At 41.0% G+C, this 18,851-nt stretch overlaps 1 protein-coding gene across 2 annotated transcripts; it reads right to left on the bottom strand.

Moving 5' to 3' along the window:
* Positions 1–1,107: 1,107 nt before the first annotated feature.
* On the bottom strand, positions 1,108–18,217 carry dhx38 (DEAH (Asp-Glu-Ala-His) box polypeptide 38). 2 transcript variants are annotated; one of them, XM_046387113.1, is made up of 27 exons: positions 17,944–18,217; positions 16,756–17,075; positions 15,830–16,011; positions 15,366–15,527; positions 15,098–15,260; positions 14,454–14,572; positions 14,286–14,362; positions 14,042–14,197; positions 13,722–13,883; positions 13,509–13,616; positions 12,561–12,685; positions 12,265–12,402; positions 11,929–12,115; positions 11,334–11,519; positions 11,004–11,144; positions 10,398–10,508; positions 10,142–10,258; positions 9,932–10,039; positions 9,692–9,804; positions 8,335–8,543; positions 6,698–6,852; positions 5,879–6,034; positions 5,357–5,491; positions 4,814–4,939; positions 4,623–4,718; positions 4,088–4,209; positions 1,108–1,932 (listed from the first exon to the last, which is right to left on the bottom strand). In XM_046387113.1, the coding sequence occupies exons 2-27, from the start codon at positions 17,070–17,072 to the stop codon at positions 1,851–1,853; spliced, it is 3,753 nt and encodes a 1,250-aa protein (XP_046243069.1). In that variant the 5' UTR covers positions 17,073–17,075; positions 17,944–18,217; the 3' UTR covers positions 1,108–1,850. The 2 variants fall into 2 exon arrangements, with proteins under 2 accessions (XP_046243069.1, XP_046243059.1); XM_046387103.1 differs by having other exon boundaries at positions 15,830–16,014.
* Positions 18,218–18,851: the final 634 nt, after the last annotated feature.

The following is an 18,851-nucleotide window of genomic DNA, read 5'->3' on the forward strand; positions in this document are numbered from 1 at the left end:
TCTGCAGCTATTTTTAATAATCAGTTATTTCAGGCAAGAAAAAAATGCCAAGCATTGCCTGATTTAATCTTCTAAAATGAGAGGATGTTCTGCTTTTCATAGTCAAATGATAGCAAACTTCATGTCTTTAGTTTTGGGTTGTTGAGAGGAAACTGAGAGCTGAAACCAATTAGTCCACCAACCAAAAATTAATTAGCAGCTATTTGATGGTCCATGTGTTGTTTATGCAATTCTTTCAGCTTCACAATTGTGAGGATTTTTTCTCCTTTTCATTTTTTATATCTGACAGTGAAAACAATATTTTTATGTTTTGGATTGTTGGTTCAAAAGAAAAAAAGCAAAAAACAAAACAGCAGTCTGAAGTAGAGTTATTTTGAAAATCGCCAAAGTCAAAGTCACACAAAACAAGCAAATTTCAGATGCGACCATGGGCTTTTTTTATGATTGGCAAAAATGAGCTCTCCTTGAGCATATTTCACTATTTACTGAAATATTGTGAGGAAAAACTAAATCCAGCAGTAATATGCAAAAATAATTATAAGCCACCTTTTCGTGCCTGATGATATCTCTGGCTGTAGAAAGTAAGTGAATTGTAGACTTACTGCATGTGCACAGCTGTAAGCTTCTGAAAATAACAAAATCATTTGCCGCACTTTCACTTACTGAGTTATCATTTGTGTCACTGCAAAACTAACTTTAAAAAGCGCATCTAAATGACATAATTATGTTAGGCACTTGTAGTGCACAAGACACATTTGTGACTACAACATCAAATGAAATCACCTTGGATTAAAAAAAATAACTTTTTTTTCCTTTACAAAAAGGTCTTAAGAGAAAAAACATTAGCAGTCCTCCTGCTGTCTCAGATCCATGTAGAAAAGACAAAGCAGAACCGCCGTCACCATCCAAACATGGCCTTCACTAAACTGTTTTCACACAGACAGACCAGTCTGTGTGAAGCTGCATGATATTCTCATCAGCTGAGAGGGCAGAAGCAGGCGCACAACAACAAACAAATTCACCCATTTAAAAGAGACATTTGTTTAGAGGAAAACCACAAAGCAAACTAACTGTGTGCTATTTTGAACACAAGGACCATGAAAATGAAACAGTTGATATGTTTAATCCGGCGTGATAACATTTCGTATGAAGCAAAGCTGTGGTACATTACGCTGTTGGAAGAAGGTTAACAGAAAGTAGAAAGGTCAATTGCTCAAGCCTGCATGTGTGTGTGTATTTGGTGGTATTACAACACAAGTCTGAAGACACTCATGCCACAAGTACAGTTAGCACAGTGCTTCAGTCTGTAGAGGAGTACTTCATGGCGGCACACGCTGCTCAAGCCACAGCAGTACAAGACCTAGTAACTGCAAGGACACTAAGAGAAGCAACATCGAAATTAAATCACAATTTTTCTTCTGATGATACAAGACGGAGAGAATGCAAATGACCATAGAAAATTAAATGTTTCTAGCTCAGGTAAAATCACTATAGAGACATCAGTAAAAACACTTGATAATGACCACATATAAATACTGGATCTACAAAAAGAAAAAAAAAAAACAAAAAAAAAAACAGTCCTTTTTTTTTCCTGAAAACATACCATGGAAACAGCTTTTGGCTGAAAAGTGGAGGGAGGCATTTGCATGGACGTGGCTCATCTTTGAATGTTGTGCCTTATACAAGTTCTCACTCTAGTGGTCAGTTCATGAACTGCAGTTAGCTCTGGTCCTTCTGGGAGGGGAAAACGCCACCTGGAAGTTACTGTGTTTGCTCATGATGATGTGGTCGAGGTCCTGAGTGAGTCTATAGGAGCCGACGTGGTTGACAGGATGTTGGGCTGGGGTGTCCTACAGTCCAAAGCGGGCTGGGGTGCGTCTGGGTGTCATGGGGGCCTCTTCTTTTCTTCCTGGTGTGAAGATTTTCACTGCCCTGAATCAGAGAAAAAGTGGGAAGTTTTATTTACTGTGACAAAATACCACTGAGCTTTATTCTTTACTGCTCTGCTTAGTCACATGCTAAACATCTCCCTCACATGAGGTAAGCAGCTGTGGTTAAAAAAGAAATAAAAGCTGAAGATGAGTGGAAGCTGGATGTGAACGTGGAAGCAGCGGCAGGTCTGGAGGAGAGCAGAAAGGCAGACTGGGGTCTATGTGAAGTGTTGGTAAGTAGAGCCTGACGCCTCTGACAGCAAATCTATCATCTTTAATTACAGCAGCGTGACACCCTGACACGGCACACACTCCCCTCATCTCTCTCTCTCTCTCTTCCTCACTCACACACCTGCAGCAATTATAACCATCAGGCCATAACCCCTTTCTGTCACTGTGTCCCCCTCTCGCTGTCTCCATGTTCACTTGAGGAGAAATTGTTGGACTCAGTTCACATGCTGATATTAGTCCCATGTTTTAGACCATTCACTAAAAAATGAATTCAGTTCAATTTATATAGCGCCAAATCACAACAAAGGTTATCTCACGACACTTTGCAAATAGAGCAGGTCTACACCAAACTTAATTTAGTTTTTAACAGAGAGATCCAACTTTTCCCCATGAGCAACCAGCGACAGTGGTGAGGAAAAACCTTTGACCTAACATTAAAGCTTATATCATTTGTGTTTTAGAAAGTCAAATGTTTTTTTTCACTCTGGAGTAGGACCATTGGGTTTCACAACATGTTTTTCTCCCTGAAAACTTGCATGAGTTGTGTGGTTGATCAGATCTGCATTGCACAAAATGCATCCATAAATCTAAACCTGTAAAGTCTGCAAAAATGTGAAAAACAAACAGACCAGCAATTTACACCTTTAACTGCAGATTATTTTAATGAGTGACCAATTGTTTGGTCAGGAAATAGTATTGAATAGTCAATGAATCATAACCATCAGACACTGCTAAATCTCAGTGTTTTTTTCCGAACAGTTGTCAAAAATATATATGTAAAATATTCGACTTACTTACGTATGACATAGAAAAGCAGGTTTTTGAGAGGCTGGATCCACTTTGGCAGTTTATTGACTTATCTACCTGACAGCTTTCAATGTCAAGAGTCGGAGTCAGTTTATTTAACATGTTCATAACAACTAACAAATGTTGCAGACACAATATAAGACAGGTGAACAATTAAATTAAAGTGCCTATGTAAAACTGATTTGTGCATATAACTAATGTCAGAGGTTTGCTAGCTGTCCCTAACTATACATGATAGTACCACTCTAAAAATCTTCGTCCTTTAAGTGCATTATATGGAACAACGTGAGACCCCGTTTCTAGCTCTTACCACTGATGTGACTCCGACTCTACACTTGCTCACACTGTTCCATTTTTATACACAAAACAACTGACTGGGCCATTTACTAATTCACACCACTGATCTGTGCTGGCGATTAGGGAAACAGGTGATAAGCAGCTGGCACACAAAGACGTAACCAACGAAGTATTTCATCCTGGTCACAGTGAACTCAGAGAGGAGATGCTCACGAGGCCTGCCGGGGGACAAAAGCAGCCCGGAGCCCAGGAGAGCCGACCACAGTCATCATCACACATTCAGCTTCAACTGCTTAAATCTAATTCTTAATCCTATACCTCTAGTGTGATTATTTTCAACAGATCCGTTACAGACGTGGTCACACAGATTCAGATGGATAAACCAGCTGATTAATTAACAATAAAAGTTCTTCTTTAAAAAAAATGTGTCTTTATAACCTTATTTCTCAGTGCAAAGCTCGCAGATGGGTGTGAAATTAATTTTTTGGTCTAATTTGAAATTGAACGTTCCCCTCCTTTCTCTGCTCTGCTATGGCACAATTTAAATTGCTGCAGTAATGGGGGTCAGCCAGGAGTCAATATTATTTCTTTTTGTCTCGTCTGGAGGGACCAGAGGTGAGAAAAGCTCATCATGAAGAGTGAGAGAGGTGGAGTAGAGAGAGTGGGAGGGAGGGTGACGATATGGATTGGCAGCGAGGTAGGTAAATTAAACGTTTCTATCTTCACTGCGTATGGAAAAATGAGGGCCAGGGGGAACTATTGTTAGATGAGGTCTGCTTGTGACAAGGAGGCAAAATGAGGCGAGATGGTCGCTGACTTACCTAACACTACCAGCGTTGCTCTTCTTCTCCTGCTCCTCTCGACGTGCTCGCAGCTGCTTCTCAGCCAGGGACATCTCCTCCTCCATGTTGGTGATCTCCTCCTTGGCCCGACGACGATTCTCCTGAGAGAGCAAACAGATGAGGTCGAAGGTTTACAGAAAATCATTCAGAGATGTATTTTACTCAGTACAGCAGATGAGTGTATACATGCACAAAGTATATTACATGACCAAAGGTATGTGGACACCAAAACATTACACCCACCTGTGATGGCTTAACATCTTTTCCAAAAAAAAATGCTGTTTTAAATATGTTGCCACAACAGACTCAACTCTTCTGGGAACGCTTGCCACAACACTTTGTGACCTGGCTGCAGAGATTTGCTCCCATACAGCCACAAGAGCATTGGTGAGGTTAACCACTGATGTTGGGCGATAAGGCCCAACTCACAGTCTGCAGTTCATCCCAAATGTGCAGGTTCTCTCAAGTTCTCTCACAGCAAACTGGGAAAAGTACCAGCCTTGCATTGCCTTACCTGTCTGCTTTTTCCTGCTTGTTTGACGCTATAAAACATGGGTCCAAGTTCAGCCAGCCATTCTCCCTCCACAGCAGTCACACACTGCATGTACTCCTACAACACAAAGCACAGGTTAAAAACATCAAAGCAAGTCGCTGTAAGTGTGCGTTTTCATGCCAGACATGTTCTCCAGCCGACAGACTTTTCACCTTTGTGGTCATGACGAGCTCGTGGTAGATGATGTAGTCAGGGGTGTAGCCCATACCAAACAGAGAGCTGGTAGGATGGAGGTGACATGGCATGCCTGTCCTCACATTCACATATTCACCGATGCCCTGGGTGCAAACACAGACATAAATAACAAATTAAAAGCAGGACTCAGAATTACGGCATGGGAAAATGGGACCCTGTGTGTAGCGTACGTTTGTGCCCGCATCTATGGGTGCACTTTAAGGTCAGAGTCTTCTGGGTTAATCTGTTTCATCACCTGGGTTAGACAGCAGGAAAATAAATTTGAAGTATATCCAACAGTGCTACAATCGCTTGGGTTAGCCAGCTACTCATAAGTCAAATAGAGAACCTTGATTATATAGTCATGATTTCAGATTCTCTTTCAGATTTTAGTGTCGTATTAATGTGAGCCCAGAAGGGATATTTCAGCACTTGATAATTATGCTGCTATAAATCTGCCACAAGTAGTTGCCACTAGGCCTAATGTATTAACTGAGGAGAACCCAGAGAGCAGGAAGTACCTTGAGCTTGGCAGCCTGGTGAAAGTAAGCAGCACAGATACACTTTCTGATGATGTCCCAGTCTGAGCCGCAGGAAATCAGGTTCATCCTCTGCTGCACCATGATGTCCTTTAACTGGGAGCGCACCTCACGCACCTGTGCAAAAACACAATGTATTGAAAGTGGAAGCACAAACAAAACTCATCCAATCTGTTGGCTTGTATGCAGTTTTATGGGAAAATATATAAAACTACTGTCAGCTGAAAATCTAAGAGTTGGAATATCTCAGAAGAAAAGTTCGCAAGTTGGCTTATATGCAGACCCGTTACCACTACATTTAAAATAATTCTGCAAGATACTCAACAGGCCTCACAGAATGTGAATACACTACACACATTCAAACACCAAACTAAACAACGCACAGTTTGAACTGTCAGATCTCCACATGGTCATCTTGCTGGAATTCAAGGAAAATGTGTCCAGGGTTTCTGTCCAGGGCCTGAAGGTGCTTACAGAGAGAGCAGCGGTAGCGGCGGGACTGACCTTACGCATGGCCTTGGTGTGGATGAAGTGCTCATTGCACCAGATGCTTGAGTAATTGTTGTTCTTCCACTGCATGTAGACGTTAAGGTAGGTGAGGTGGTCGCTCTCTGGGACTGAGAACTTCTCCCTCACCTGGTCACTCTCCTCCTCACGACCCTGCAGAGACACACACACACAGTGATTTCTCCATCTGGCACTGGGAGTTTTTGTTATCTTTCAGGTAATATTTCTTCCACTGTGGATTATTGTTATGGTTTAGTGGATTATGATTATTGGTATGGATAACTAGACATTTTGTTGTCTTTTGAGCTGAAAAGGGAAAGCGATTACCACACAGCTGTATATGCTCATCCACAGTTATGGAGCAAAATTAGATTTTATTTGGAGTCAAGCTGCTAAATGCTCCACTATGTTCACCAGCTACTCACTAACTAACACTGAGGTGTTTCAATCATCATCTTTTTTTTGGAGCTGTTTCACTAAAAACCATCTGCCTACTGTGACTGAATACAACCGTATGAGAGTAAACTGAAACAGTAAATTTACAGGCTGAAATACCAAGAGATTTAGCTGAGAAAGGCTAAAATGCTCCAGAGAGCTGAGCTGTAGATTCTCTGTGGGTCCATCACTATAGTACCCCTTTGACATACAGGTGGCCAAGTGACCCAAATGGATTACAGCCACTTTAACCCAGCAAAACACATTAACAAAAAAGCATTACTTAAAAAGATATGACAGCGGGGTTGACAGCCTCACATCTTTTTGCACTAACACAGTAAGCGTTTCATTTATGCACTCACTGTATCAAGTAAGATGTACCTTAGGCCTGTAGAAGATGGATGGCACAGACAGCATGGAGACAATGATGAGGATGTCAGCACTGCAGCCCATGTCGCAGGACACAATAAGCATCTTGGAGAGGGCGGGGTCGAGGGGAAACTCCACCATCATACGCCCCGTCGGCGTCAAAGCACCTGAATGTACACAAGAGAACACAACTACAAGGTCACACTTGAAAAACCTAAAAGTGCATGTGAGGAACGCACGAGGGACAAGCACAAGACCAGTGCTAAGCTTCTTTTCCATCCAAAGCACACTGGCGTGATGGAGAAGCCAGCACAATATGACACTTATTTGTCTATCACTATGAGAGAGGAGGATGAACTGCTGACAGTTGAGAATACTTGTAAAGGAAAAAAAAAAAAGCAAGATCAAAAACTTTGCCAGTTCTGATTTAAATGATTAGGCGACAGAGTCTAAGAAGCTTATGACGAGGAAGAGCAGAGAGGCAGAGCAGCCAGTTTGGAGCAGGTAAGCCTTAATCAGAGATAATCTGCTGTTAACACACCATACAGGGAATCATCAAAAGTCCTCCCCTTATCCCCAAATCCCTAAATCCCCTGGAATCTGGCAAAGGATGAGACAGAAATGAGACCCAACCAGTCAAATCAAACACAGGATCAGTTACTAGGCAATTACTCCACTGGCTAAACCGCACAACTCCCTGATGCAGGCCTGTTTGCAGTGTCTGCATCATCACTGCAGCATCCTTTAAACAGCTAGTCTCCTGCCTGTGTTTGTGGTGGCAACATCACTATGTAGCAGCTCAAAGCGGCGCTGAGGGGGAAACACAGCCTTCACATATCCAATATTCTCTGTCACAGCTGCATCTTCATCTAAAAAGAGGATGATTTATGGTGTTTGGGCCTGTTTATAAGATTGGTTGAGGCCTCGTGAGGCCTGCTTTTACAGAAAGAGAAACTTTGCATGACAACACTGAAACACAATGTGTAAGTACAATTAGATCGGCAACAATTAGTTGTATAAATAATAAATCTATCTGCCACAATTCCGATAAGCAAATAATAATCAAGGGCCTGCGGACGACCAGTCCAGGGTGCACCCCGCCTCTGGTCCGCTGTCAGCTGGAGGTGTCATAGGTAGTATAGAAAATGGATGGATGGATGGAATTAATAATCAGGGGTATTTTTTCAGAACTTCCTTGATTCCACCTTCTCAAATGTGAGTATTTGCTTGTTTTCATTCTCTGATACGGCAGTAAACTGATTATCTTTGGGGTTTGGACGGTTAGTAGGACAAAACAAGACATATGAATATGACACTGAGCTCTGAAAAAGTTTGATCAGTGAATTGAGAAAAGAATTAGTAAATTAAAGGATAATTAATGAAAATAAATGCTTACTTTAAATGAACACTGAATCATTTTGCCACACGCTTTAGTCGGTCAGTTTAAGTTTGCGAAATATGGACGAATTTGTAAAAAAAACTCCCAGTTGACCAGACTGCATTCAGTCGTGTATAAAATTGGTTGGTTTTACAACACGTTATTGTTTTAGTAGAGAAAGCACCAGTCATCTACATCACGTAAATGCATGTATCTTGTGAACATTACATCGTGATGCCTCTGGTAATTCAGACTCTTAATTATTACCCACCCGTGTTGTCCAGAGCTCCTAAGATCCAGAGCTGGTACATGGAGTTGAGCATGTTGTCCTCAGGAGGTGGATCCATGAAGTGGAAGAGGAGCAAATCCTGAACTCCCAGAGACTTCAACAGCAGGACCACATTGGCCAGGTTGGTCCTCTGGATCTCTGGTATGGTGGTCGTCAGCATTTCATTTTTAAAGGCGCTCTGAGTGTAGAGCCTGGACAGAGACAGAAACGGTGAGCATGAAACCTAAGCCCACAAGAATGATGTTATACTAAATTAGTTTCTTCTGAACAAGAAAAATATATAAATCTTTATACATTCTCTTTTACTTTTGACACAAACTGAAACAGACACAAAATAAGGAAGAATATTCTACAAGGCCATCTTGATATCTGGCACTGATGTGACTTATTTTGTTTTCAAATATGCGCAGAAGGCAGTAAGAACCAGACGTAGATTAGCTACAGGGAAAATTTCAGTAAAAATCTATTTAGGAAAATATCCAGAACCTGAGTTAAAGTAAAGGACCCGACTTAACGAAACTCTTGCAACAATTACAGCTGTCTGATGCAGGAGGCTCTGATTACAGAATGATTTGAAGATATAGGAGGCTTTGAGTGCCTACAGTCACAGCTGAAAAGGTCTTTGAGTGGGGAATTCTCCATGCAAGCGGAGACGACCAACGTGACTCACTGTGCTCCCTAAAACGTACACACACCCACAGCTACTCAAACACTTGGACTGTAGTGTGAAGCAGTTAAAAAGCTGATTCTTCTTAGATTTGTGTGAGCTCCTTTGTAAGAGCAGGTGGGCAAGATTAGTCCAGAAATATGTGGGCATTCATAAACAACCTAGCTCATTAGAAATGCAAAATGTATCACCCCATGTTTGCCTCCGTCACTCAATCTTTGCTTAAGAAAATGCGGCAAACGAGAGAGGGGTCATGTGAAACTTGTTTAAACATAAACAGAGTTAAAATGCATGAAATCCTCTGGAGATTAGGGATCTGGCCCTGTCTCCTTCTTCCTGTCTTGAAAGTACGGTCATGTCACACTCCCGGAGCAAGGGAGCAAACTGTCTGAGGATGCCATTGATCGACTGAAGAGAGAAAATACATTTTAACAACTGTCATGCTACAGCGAGGATACATTCTCAGGTTAGCAGGAATGGAAAAGAAACATGTTATATCTATTCACTGAATGTGAACTAAAATACAAACTAATGTAGGCTTCTGCTGTCTTGCCTTTTGGAGGATCAGAAGACTCTTAATGTCAGCTAAGAGGTTAGAAAAGGTTAGAAGCAGGCCTGCAGGAACCAAAAGGAATGACAGCAAACAAATGCAGAGAGAAGACAAACGCCAACCTGTAACACTGGCCTGGTCCTGTACGTCCTGCTCTGCCAGAACGCTGGTTGGCATTAGCCTGGCTGATGGGATAAACCTGTAGAGCATCCATTCCAATGCGAGGATTGAACACCTATTGACAGGGGGGTAAAAAAGTGAGCAAAAATATGTCAGATGTTTAAGCTTGTACATGGGAAGAAGACCTTTCAAGAACTGAAGTGTGAAAAAGTATGCATGAATTCGGCAGGGCCTTGGAGTACCTTAAGTTTGCAGTATCCTGAATCCACGACAAACATGATTCCATCCACAGTGAGGGAGGTCTCTGCAATGTTTGTAGCAACAATACATTTCCTCACACCATCTGGAGCCTAGCATAGGATACATTAAAGGTTTGTTCAGTTTTTCTTTTCACATGTGTTTATGATAGGTACTCACAGATATAAAGGGAAATACATGTAAGGGGTACAAACCTTCTGAAAGATCTTGGCCTGGAGGTCAGAAGGCAGCTGGGAGTAGATAGGCAGCACAGCCAGAGGAGGAGCATTCTCCAAGTCCTCCAACCGCTCCACGATCTGATCTGATGTCACCTGCAAGGACAAAGATAAACTTTACTTCAACTGGGAACATAAACTGGAAAAAAACTGCTGACAGGATGTGACCAGCAGGGTCTGACAAGTTACACTCATCAACAACAACAAGATTATGTAGCCCAGCCATGTCGCTCACCTCAATATCCTCCTGCCCAGGCATAAAGATGAGGATGTCTCCTACCAACCCACTGAGGTGGATCTGCAGGGCTTGCTTCACTGCTGCCTCCACATAGTCCTCCTGAGGTGTCTGCACAGCACAAAACACATAAATCTGTCTAAGGCGAAACAAAACCACTGAAATGACCCGAGCACAACCAAAACATGACGCTTACAATTTTGACACAACAGTAGAGACATCTTTATGTTGTATGCTTAACGTTTGTTCACAATTTCAGATGTCAATTTGCACAGAATATTTATTATCTCTCGGGTATTTGATAAACTGAAACCTGTGCACTCCAGTGAAAATACAACTAAATGTGATGCATCATCTTACTGTGCTTCTGTCTGTCATATACACTTTTCCTTCCTAGGGTTAATAGCATACAGAAAGACAGAGAAGACACAGAAAATGTGCTGCGTCTTATTAAGTCTCAGAGAAATTTAATAGAAATAGCAATTCCTGAAATATAGAACGAGAAGCTGCCGAACTGATCTGGTGGCAATGATTCAAAGCTTATTTAAGCTGTGATGTGTGTGGTAAATGCCTTTAAGTGTAAGCAGCAGGGAAACAAAAACATACCTTGCTAAACAAGACGTCTACCGGAAAGGTTCTTCCTGGAATGTGAAATATCGGTACGTTGCCAAAAAATGCAGCAAACTTGTCAGAGTCCATAGTTGCAGAGGTAACTATGAGTTTCAAATCAGCACGTCGAGATACAACCTGGGGAAAAGTAGGGGAGAGAGGAGAGACAGTTGAAGGAAATCATAGTGTTTCCACAATGAAATCATAAAAGGAAAAAAACAAGAAGCTCATTAACATTTAAACTGACAACAGGTGGAGCTGTGTGTATGTCTTCAAAATAACAAAAAGAAGTGATTCTTAATGGGTGTTAGACTGTTGCCTACAAACCTCACGCAGCAGGCCGAAGAGCACATCAGTATTCAACGAGCGTTCGTGAGCTTCGTCCATGATAATAGCGCTGTAGTGGTCCAAGTCCGACTCCCTCAGTGACTCTCTGAGCAGGATGCCGTCTGTCATGTACTTTATCAGCGTTTTCTCGGACGTGCAGTCCTCAAAACGGATAGCGTAGCCCACCTACAGGCAACAAAGTCAATAATAGATTCAAAATATGTATGAACTTGCTGACAGTAAATACTGTATGAAATGCATAGGGTTTACGAAAACAAAAAAATACTTTATTCAAATAAAAAAATACTACTTAATCTCTGTAAGAGAGCAGTGTTTAGAGCTCTGTTTGATATTCAAGCAGCTCGTGTTTCCTTTACTTGGTCCACTAGATGGCAGTGTTACACAGCATATAACTTACTATTGAACCTGTGCAGGGGAGCCCTCACTGAACCCTGAATTTTTTTTTTCCCCAGACACAGTAGTATTGGATTGGTACTCAGCACTGGCTGATCCAAAAAGTTCAGGTATCTGAATCAGCATCAGGAAGTAAAAAAAAAAAATCTCTACACGCAGTGACATGAAGCAGTTGTCTCACCTCCTCTCCAAGGTTAGTACCGATCTCCTCGCTGACTCTCTTGGCCACACTCATGGCTGCTACTCTTCGGGGCTGAGTACAACCCACCAAACCATAGCTAGTGTAGCCATCCTCATGCAGGTACTGAGTCAGCTGGGTGGTCTTGCCACTGCCTGTCTCCCCAACAACAATCACTATATTGTTATCCCTGCAGATGGCAGTAAACACAACAGTCAAACTCGGTCAATGAAAAACTCATTGCAGATTTAGAGAAATGTAAAACAATTTTTGGATGAAAATTAGGTAAAAAAAGATTGGATTTGAGGACAGCAATGAACTCTGTTTGGATCTCAATACCTTATGATGTTAAGAAGTTGCTGTCTGACAGCAAAAATAGGCAGGTACTGTCTCTGTTCCAGAAGGCTCTTCTTCTTAGCAAACTCGCTGCTGGCCTCAGACTTTTCTTTCATGTGGTCTGCAAATTTCTGTTCTGCTCTGTGAGGGAGAAAAAAACCCACCAAATTCACCAAAAATTGAATATGACAGGTCAGACAAACCGGCATTACAGCTCTGTGAGGTAAGCCTGTGGATTATTAAAAAGAAAATGCAAAATGTCAGCTAGATCCAAACTTAGCATCGACAAGTCTGGTCACCTGTAGTCCACTTTGCCGTCCTCACCAACTGGTTTGCCCCCAGAGGAGTCTTCATCCTCCTTCTGCTTGATCCCCATGATATCCCCCAACTTGGTCCCAGCCAATTCCCAGTGTTTGTGCTGTGCCTTAAAAAAATAATTATTCCAATTACATCACATGCTTATAAATATTAAAACTTCTGTCTGCAACTTTACACACAGATTGAAATACCATGCACATTCAACACAAAAACAAAATGACAGACCACCCGGCGCTGCATTTGTTAAGTTGTTTCATCTCACTGATGGTGGTTGGCAGTTAAAATGTCATCAGGTGATGTGATCGTGAATAAATTTTTTACTGAAGTGACGAAGTTAGACAGCACTGGCCTTATCAACAGGGCAGGTGCACACCCACCAACCCCATTAACATTTCTCAACTGCAGGGCATGAAGATTATATGTGATTTGTGTTTCTCCATGCAAATGAAAATAACAATGATATTCATTTCAAATCCTTATTAGTTTTTTTTTCATTAACTATTAAACAAATGAAACTATCCCCACTATTTATTAAAAACATAGGAACAGTATTGCTTACACCAAACAAGACAAAATCCAAGCATTACGCAAACTTCGCACATGATTTAAAGGGCTGTAGGTCTGTCAGTTTTTGGGTATTCAGATTCTCAGATTCGGGTGGTCAGATTTTATTGTTATTTGTTTACTTTGCAAAAGGTTAATCCAACAAATTTTGCCATGCACTTATTTTGAAGTGCTTTCACAAATGAGAACAGCAGAATTTCTGTCTGAGCGGTCCAGGAATTGGTATTTATAAATGACTTAGTAATTTTACGGTACAATCAGCAACTCTGCACCAATCACGTGTATTCTATATATATATATATATATATATATATATATTAGAATAATTTGCTAACTCATGCCTATTAGTTATCAGTTCAACCAACCTTCTTGCGCTCTTTCTGCTCACGGTGTTTACGGACAAGCTGGCTGCCTTTACGAGAGATGATGGCCATGTCAGAGGTAGCATCTTTCACAGGGATGACAGGCTCTGGCTGTAGCAGGAAAACACAAACAAACATTTAAATCAAACTAATCTCTTAGAGTATAGTTCTGTCAATCTATCTACCTATCACCATTTGTGCTTAGATTGTGTTTACCTGCTTGGTGAAGACTATTCTTCCATCCAGAAAGGGGGGAACCAGGTTGTGAACCAGCAGGTGAACCTTAGCAGCATTGTCCTCCTCAAAGTCTTCATCTACCTCCAACCTCTGCACCACACCGCTGGTCAGCATGCGGTTGGTCTCCCACCGCTCGTTATCCTGAGATGAAAAACACAATCAGTTACAAAGATGTGCCGACACAGAGAGATGCACTAACAAGACAAGTGCACAAATTAGTACACCCATATGCAGTACATGTTCCCTTGCATGCAAACAAACAGTTCCGATTATGTTGATATGAGGCACTGTGCTGGTACCTCGTTGATCTGCCGTTTCTGGGCAGATATTCTTTTTTGAGTCTGCTTCTGAAGGATCTGCTCTCGTTTCTTTATATAGTCATCAGAGGTGGAAGTGAAAGGGTTGTGGAACTCATCATAGCCTTCATCCATCATGTACCAATCTCTGTCGGCTTGCTGCAAAACCACGAGACAATTAGAGAGGTCACCAAAAAAAACAAACAAACATATTACCGGAAAAATGAGGTAAAACTGTGCCGCTCACCTTCTGGTCCTCCTGCCACTGTTCTTTCTCACCCTCATTTTCAAAAATAATTCCTCCCTCACCATCTTCTTTCCTCCCTAAAGTAGACGCAGAGCAAGAAACGTTATTGAACATACAGGATTTAAATCGTGTACATCGGCACAATGTGACTTGTTTCTAGAAAAGTACCTTTTCCTTGTGATAAACGAGGAGTAGAACCCAAATGCTTTCTGTCATTGGCCCACTCATTGTACTTGTATGACGGGGTGGGGAGGGGTGTGTCGTTAGGGTAGCGACCTCTGACTGACCTACACACACACACAAACACACACAGCAGACAGACGTTACGAGCAGCTACACATTTCATGCCAAAAGTAAATAAACAAAATATCCACTAAGGATTTTTATTTCCAAGCGACAGAACATAATAGGGGTGTAACAATAATATTCTGTAAGACAAACATGTGGCAATATCAAACACAAAAAGCCATGTTAGACAATACACATAAAGAGTAGCTGGCATCATTGTTGCACTGAAAACTGGTGGACAAATAAGTGGCTTGGCAGAATGTTAGTCCAACCAAGTTCAAACATTTAACCTTCATCTGCAAGAAAACAGTGTCATCTGGCCATTTCTGTTTCATTCTTCTGCTTGTAAAATGAGAATATTTATCAATTTAAGAGAAATTCTATGTATTTTGCACAAAAATCCACAAGAAAACACAATAAAAAAATTATTAAAAAACTAAACATTTTGCCTTTGTTTTCAGTCACAAATATTCTTACACCATCATGGGGCGGGTATAAAATAAAAATGAATGACAGTTGTTTACCTGTCCCTCCGCTCACTCTCTCGGCCTGAACGATGGCTTCTCTCTGAGCGATCTGACTCTCTGTGAGACGGAGCGGGGGAGGGAGACTCCCACTGGGAATGCCGTGAACTGGCATAACCACTGTCATCCTCCTCCCAGTTGGAGCGAGAGGGTGTGAAAGAATCTACGAAAAAAAAAAACAAAATAAGCTTAGTCAGCCAATTAAGTAAAAGGGCCTAATGAATAATAAATCACAGTAAGAACGAATGAATGAATGAAACAAGCCCACCTCTGGGCCGATGCTGTGGTGTCAGGGGTTCATCTCTCTTAGTCCCCCGGCTGATGCGATCGGACCAGCCGTCCCTCTGCGAGCGCTCGCTCCTCTCGCCACGCTCCGACCGCTCCGACCGGCTGCTGCTCCTGCCACGGCTGTGGCTGCTCTCTCGCTCATCTGGCAGAGATGACGGAAAGTTACTCTCAACAGCTCAGACTGCATTAACACGTTCTCTCATTATTATGATCTACCAATTATGCTTTTCAAATGTTGAAAAAAGTAAAATCATGAACTATCTAACCATCACAAGTTCAACTGTAACTGCTTATTGTTTAAAATAAAGAAAGAAAGAAAGAAAGAAAGAAAAGCAAGATATGATAAGCAAAATTCAGGCGGATCCTCCCAGTTGAGAGGTTATTACCAGCTAACTCGAGGATACTACTACAGGACTGAATAACCAGAGTGATATTTAGAATCACCTCTTTCACTCCGCCGGTCTCTGTCCTTATCTCTGCTCCTTTCTCGCTCTCTGTCCTCTTTGGAAGAGGCGTAGACTCCATGTTCACGTTTGTCTTTCTCCCTCTGCTGGTGTCTGCGCCGGAACTCTTCACTGACCCCTCCAGGGTTTGAGGGTGTCTCAGAGCCAGTCACACGATATTTCCTGCTGGCAAGACGAAAGTAAAATATTAAACGTTAGTCAAACTGTAAGTATTTGTAAAACAATCAATGTGTAAAAGGGGAACAAACAACATACAAGGAATACATAGACATTAAAAGAAAGCGGTGTTTATGTTCCAAGTTCATTTATGTTTTGTAGTGACAGTCCTGGATAAATATTTGCACTGGTTTAGTAAACAGACAAAAACTGAATCCACAAAAGAGTGCTTTACAAAACCCAAAACCAGGATGTCCAGAGAGCAAAGAGTTCAATATTTAATAATACATGAGACATTATGAAATACATTATCACAAAAAAGATACACTTATAAAATTGTGAAATAAGTTAAAAATTCAACCCATTGTAAAGATGGTCCTGCTTTTCACAGCGATTCTGTTTAAAGCAATTTTATTTAATCGAAGGCACATGTCCATGTGGGTTTTCAGTCATCTGAGTCGTGGTAGTTGAAGCAGTTGTAGCGCTAACACTTTAATTAAAGCAGTTTTCATTTAAGAATGTTTAATTCACAAAGTCACTTTTTGTATCAATGTCTTCTCAAAGTAACATTATGAAGTAGCACATTTTGTTTCTATGTATTCACAGGCCTTTCATTATCATTTCATTATTTCCTGGTTATTTAATATTGAACATTCGGGTTCTCCATAAATATGACGAATGTGTGTCATCTGTCTATTTAAAAATTATTGATCAGTTTCAAAAAAACATCGTTCTGTGTAAAAGACTGACCTCTCCTTCTTAGCAGCTCTGTTCTTGTCACAGTCTTCTTCATCCGAGCCAGAGTCACTTTTACCTTCCTCCCAGTCCTTGTAGGAGGAAACCTTTGACTTCTTGTTATGTTTCTCATCACCTCCTGGTTCCTTATTGTCACGCTCCTTCCTTTTCTGGGCTGCCAGCAGATCCAAGCCCAGCAAGGAGGTGCGTGGTGTGGGCACCCGAAAAACATGGGGCTCTGCAGCAGCACTCTTCTTCTTTACTATGAGTCCACCAACTTGAGCAGCTGGATCAGTCCCTTCAAGTCTATGCATGGACACATCGTCATCCATTATCTGTGGGGAGATAATAAAGTGCAAATGGTGAAAATTAATAAAGCTACTAAACTGTTGCTAATTTCAGTACCTGTAAAGTGTAAATACTCAGTGATTCCGACAAACGGTCTGAGAATTTGGCTTTTGGGCATCACTGAACTAAGACTGTAACCAATGATTCTGTTTATCTTTAATAAGATCTATTGATATCTTGAGCCATGAGAGGTCAGAAAACAGATGAATGCCAATCCAAACTCCCAGAGTCAAAGGTGGCCGCTTCATGTTGTTTGCCTTGTTAAAAACAAAAATTCACCAATGCAATTTATTGTCATTGAGACTTAGAAAATCAGCAAATATTCACATTTGAGAAGCTGGATTGTGTTTCTACTTAAGACCTACTTATTTACAATAGACAAATGGCGGAGAGAACCGATAACGTTTAATCGAATAAATGTGCAGCAAATCATTCTGGTTTGCTTTGTTTCTGAGTAAATTACTTGAAGAATTCATAGGTTATCTATCTTTTTTTGGCGGTTAATTTTGGGGTTGAAAACTTGGGGACTTTAGTTTTTGTTGACCATAAATACGAAGTCATAAGTAATGATTTGTTCAACCAAAGTCTACTTTCAGTTCACACATGCAACGTCTAATAATTCATTAATATCGCATTAACACGCTGAACATCATTTAGTCATGAAGTCGTAATTCAAGACACACTGCCAGCATCGCTTTTTCCACCATTTCAGTCAGCCCGTGTTGCCCGCTAGCGACATTCAAACAGTGTGTATGTTTCTCCACCAATAAGTGTAGGTTCACAATTAAGTAAAAGCATTACATTTATCCGTCGTTAAAACAATGCCAGAGGAATTGAAGTGATACAGCTACGTACCTCAGATACAGCACCTAGCGTTAGCTGGCTATCAGAAGGCCGGGAGGCAAACTGCGGAAAACCTCCGCGTGTTTGTTTGGGTCTAAAAAGCAGAAACTCTCACATGAAGGTGAAGATTTTAGATCAACTGACGGTCGGCTAAGCAGTCCGGGAAAATACAGACCCGTGCGTGGCAACTGAAAACAGCTCAACTGCGGCTGTCGCAAACACAACGCTTATGTTTACCATGATAGGGAGCAGCCATTGCAATCCCACAATTCTACGGGGTGGGGGAGGGAGTAAAACTTTATTTAAACAGGTAGTGTTAACAGAGGAGAGAGATACAACCTCGCAGAATTAAGAAAGTAACGGACGGACTGCAAATTTAGTTTATAAACACAAGTTAAAATATTTAGTTATTTCAAAAGTTTAGATGCATGTATGATATAAACAATAATTGCTTTCAAGTAAAGATTTTCCCAGCAGTAAAATTAACAATCACAAATCAGTAATCTTTTAGATGTCAAATGAAAATAGGCTAACCCCCACACTATAAGACATTTTTGATTTAGAAGAAATGATAATACTTTTTTTTTTTTTGAAATATCATCTGTGCTGTATGTGGGCATGTATAGCATATTTGACGATAAAGTTGAGTTGACTTGATTATATGCAAAAAAAAAAAAAAACGTATATTATATTAAACATATTCTTGAAATGGCTTTTAATTATTTTCAACAAACGCAGCAGCTTATACACACAGTCACACAGAGGGTTACAGACTGTAGGCACTTTACTGGGACTGGAACAGGGTTAGTGACACGGTTTGAACCTTATGCAGGCAATATGTGACTTTGTTGATGCTACATGAGTTTTTTAAAATCTATCTATCTATATATATATTCTTTTCATGCATCTTCTACGGCAGA

The sequence above is a fragment of the Scatophagus argus genome, chromosome 1 (genome assembly GCF_020382885.2).
Source record: "Scatophagus argus isolate fScaArg1 chromosome 1, fScaArg1.pri, whole genome shotgun sequence".
Lineage (NCBI taxonomy): Eukaryota > Metazoa > Chordata > Actinopteri > Scatophagidae > Scatophagus > Scatophagus argus.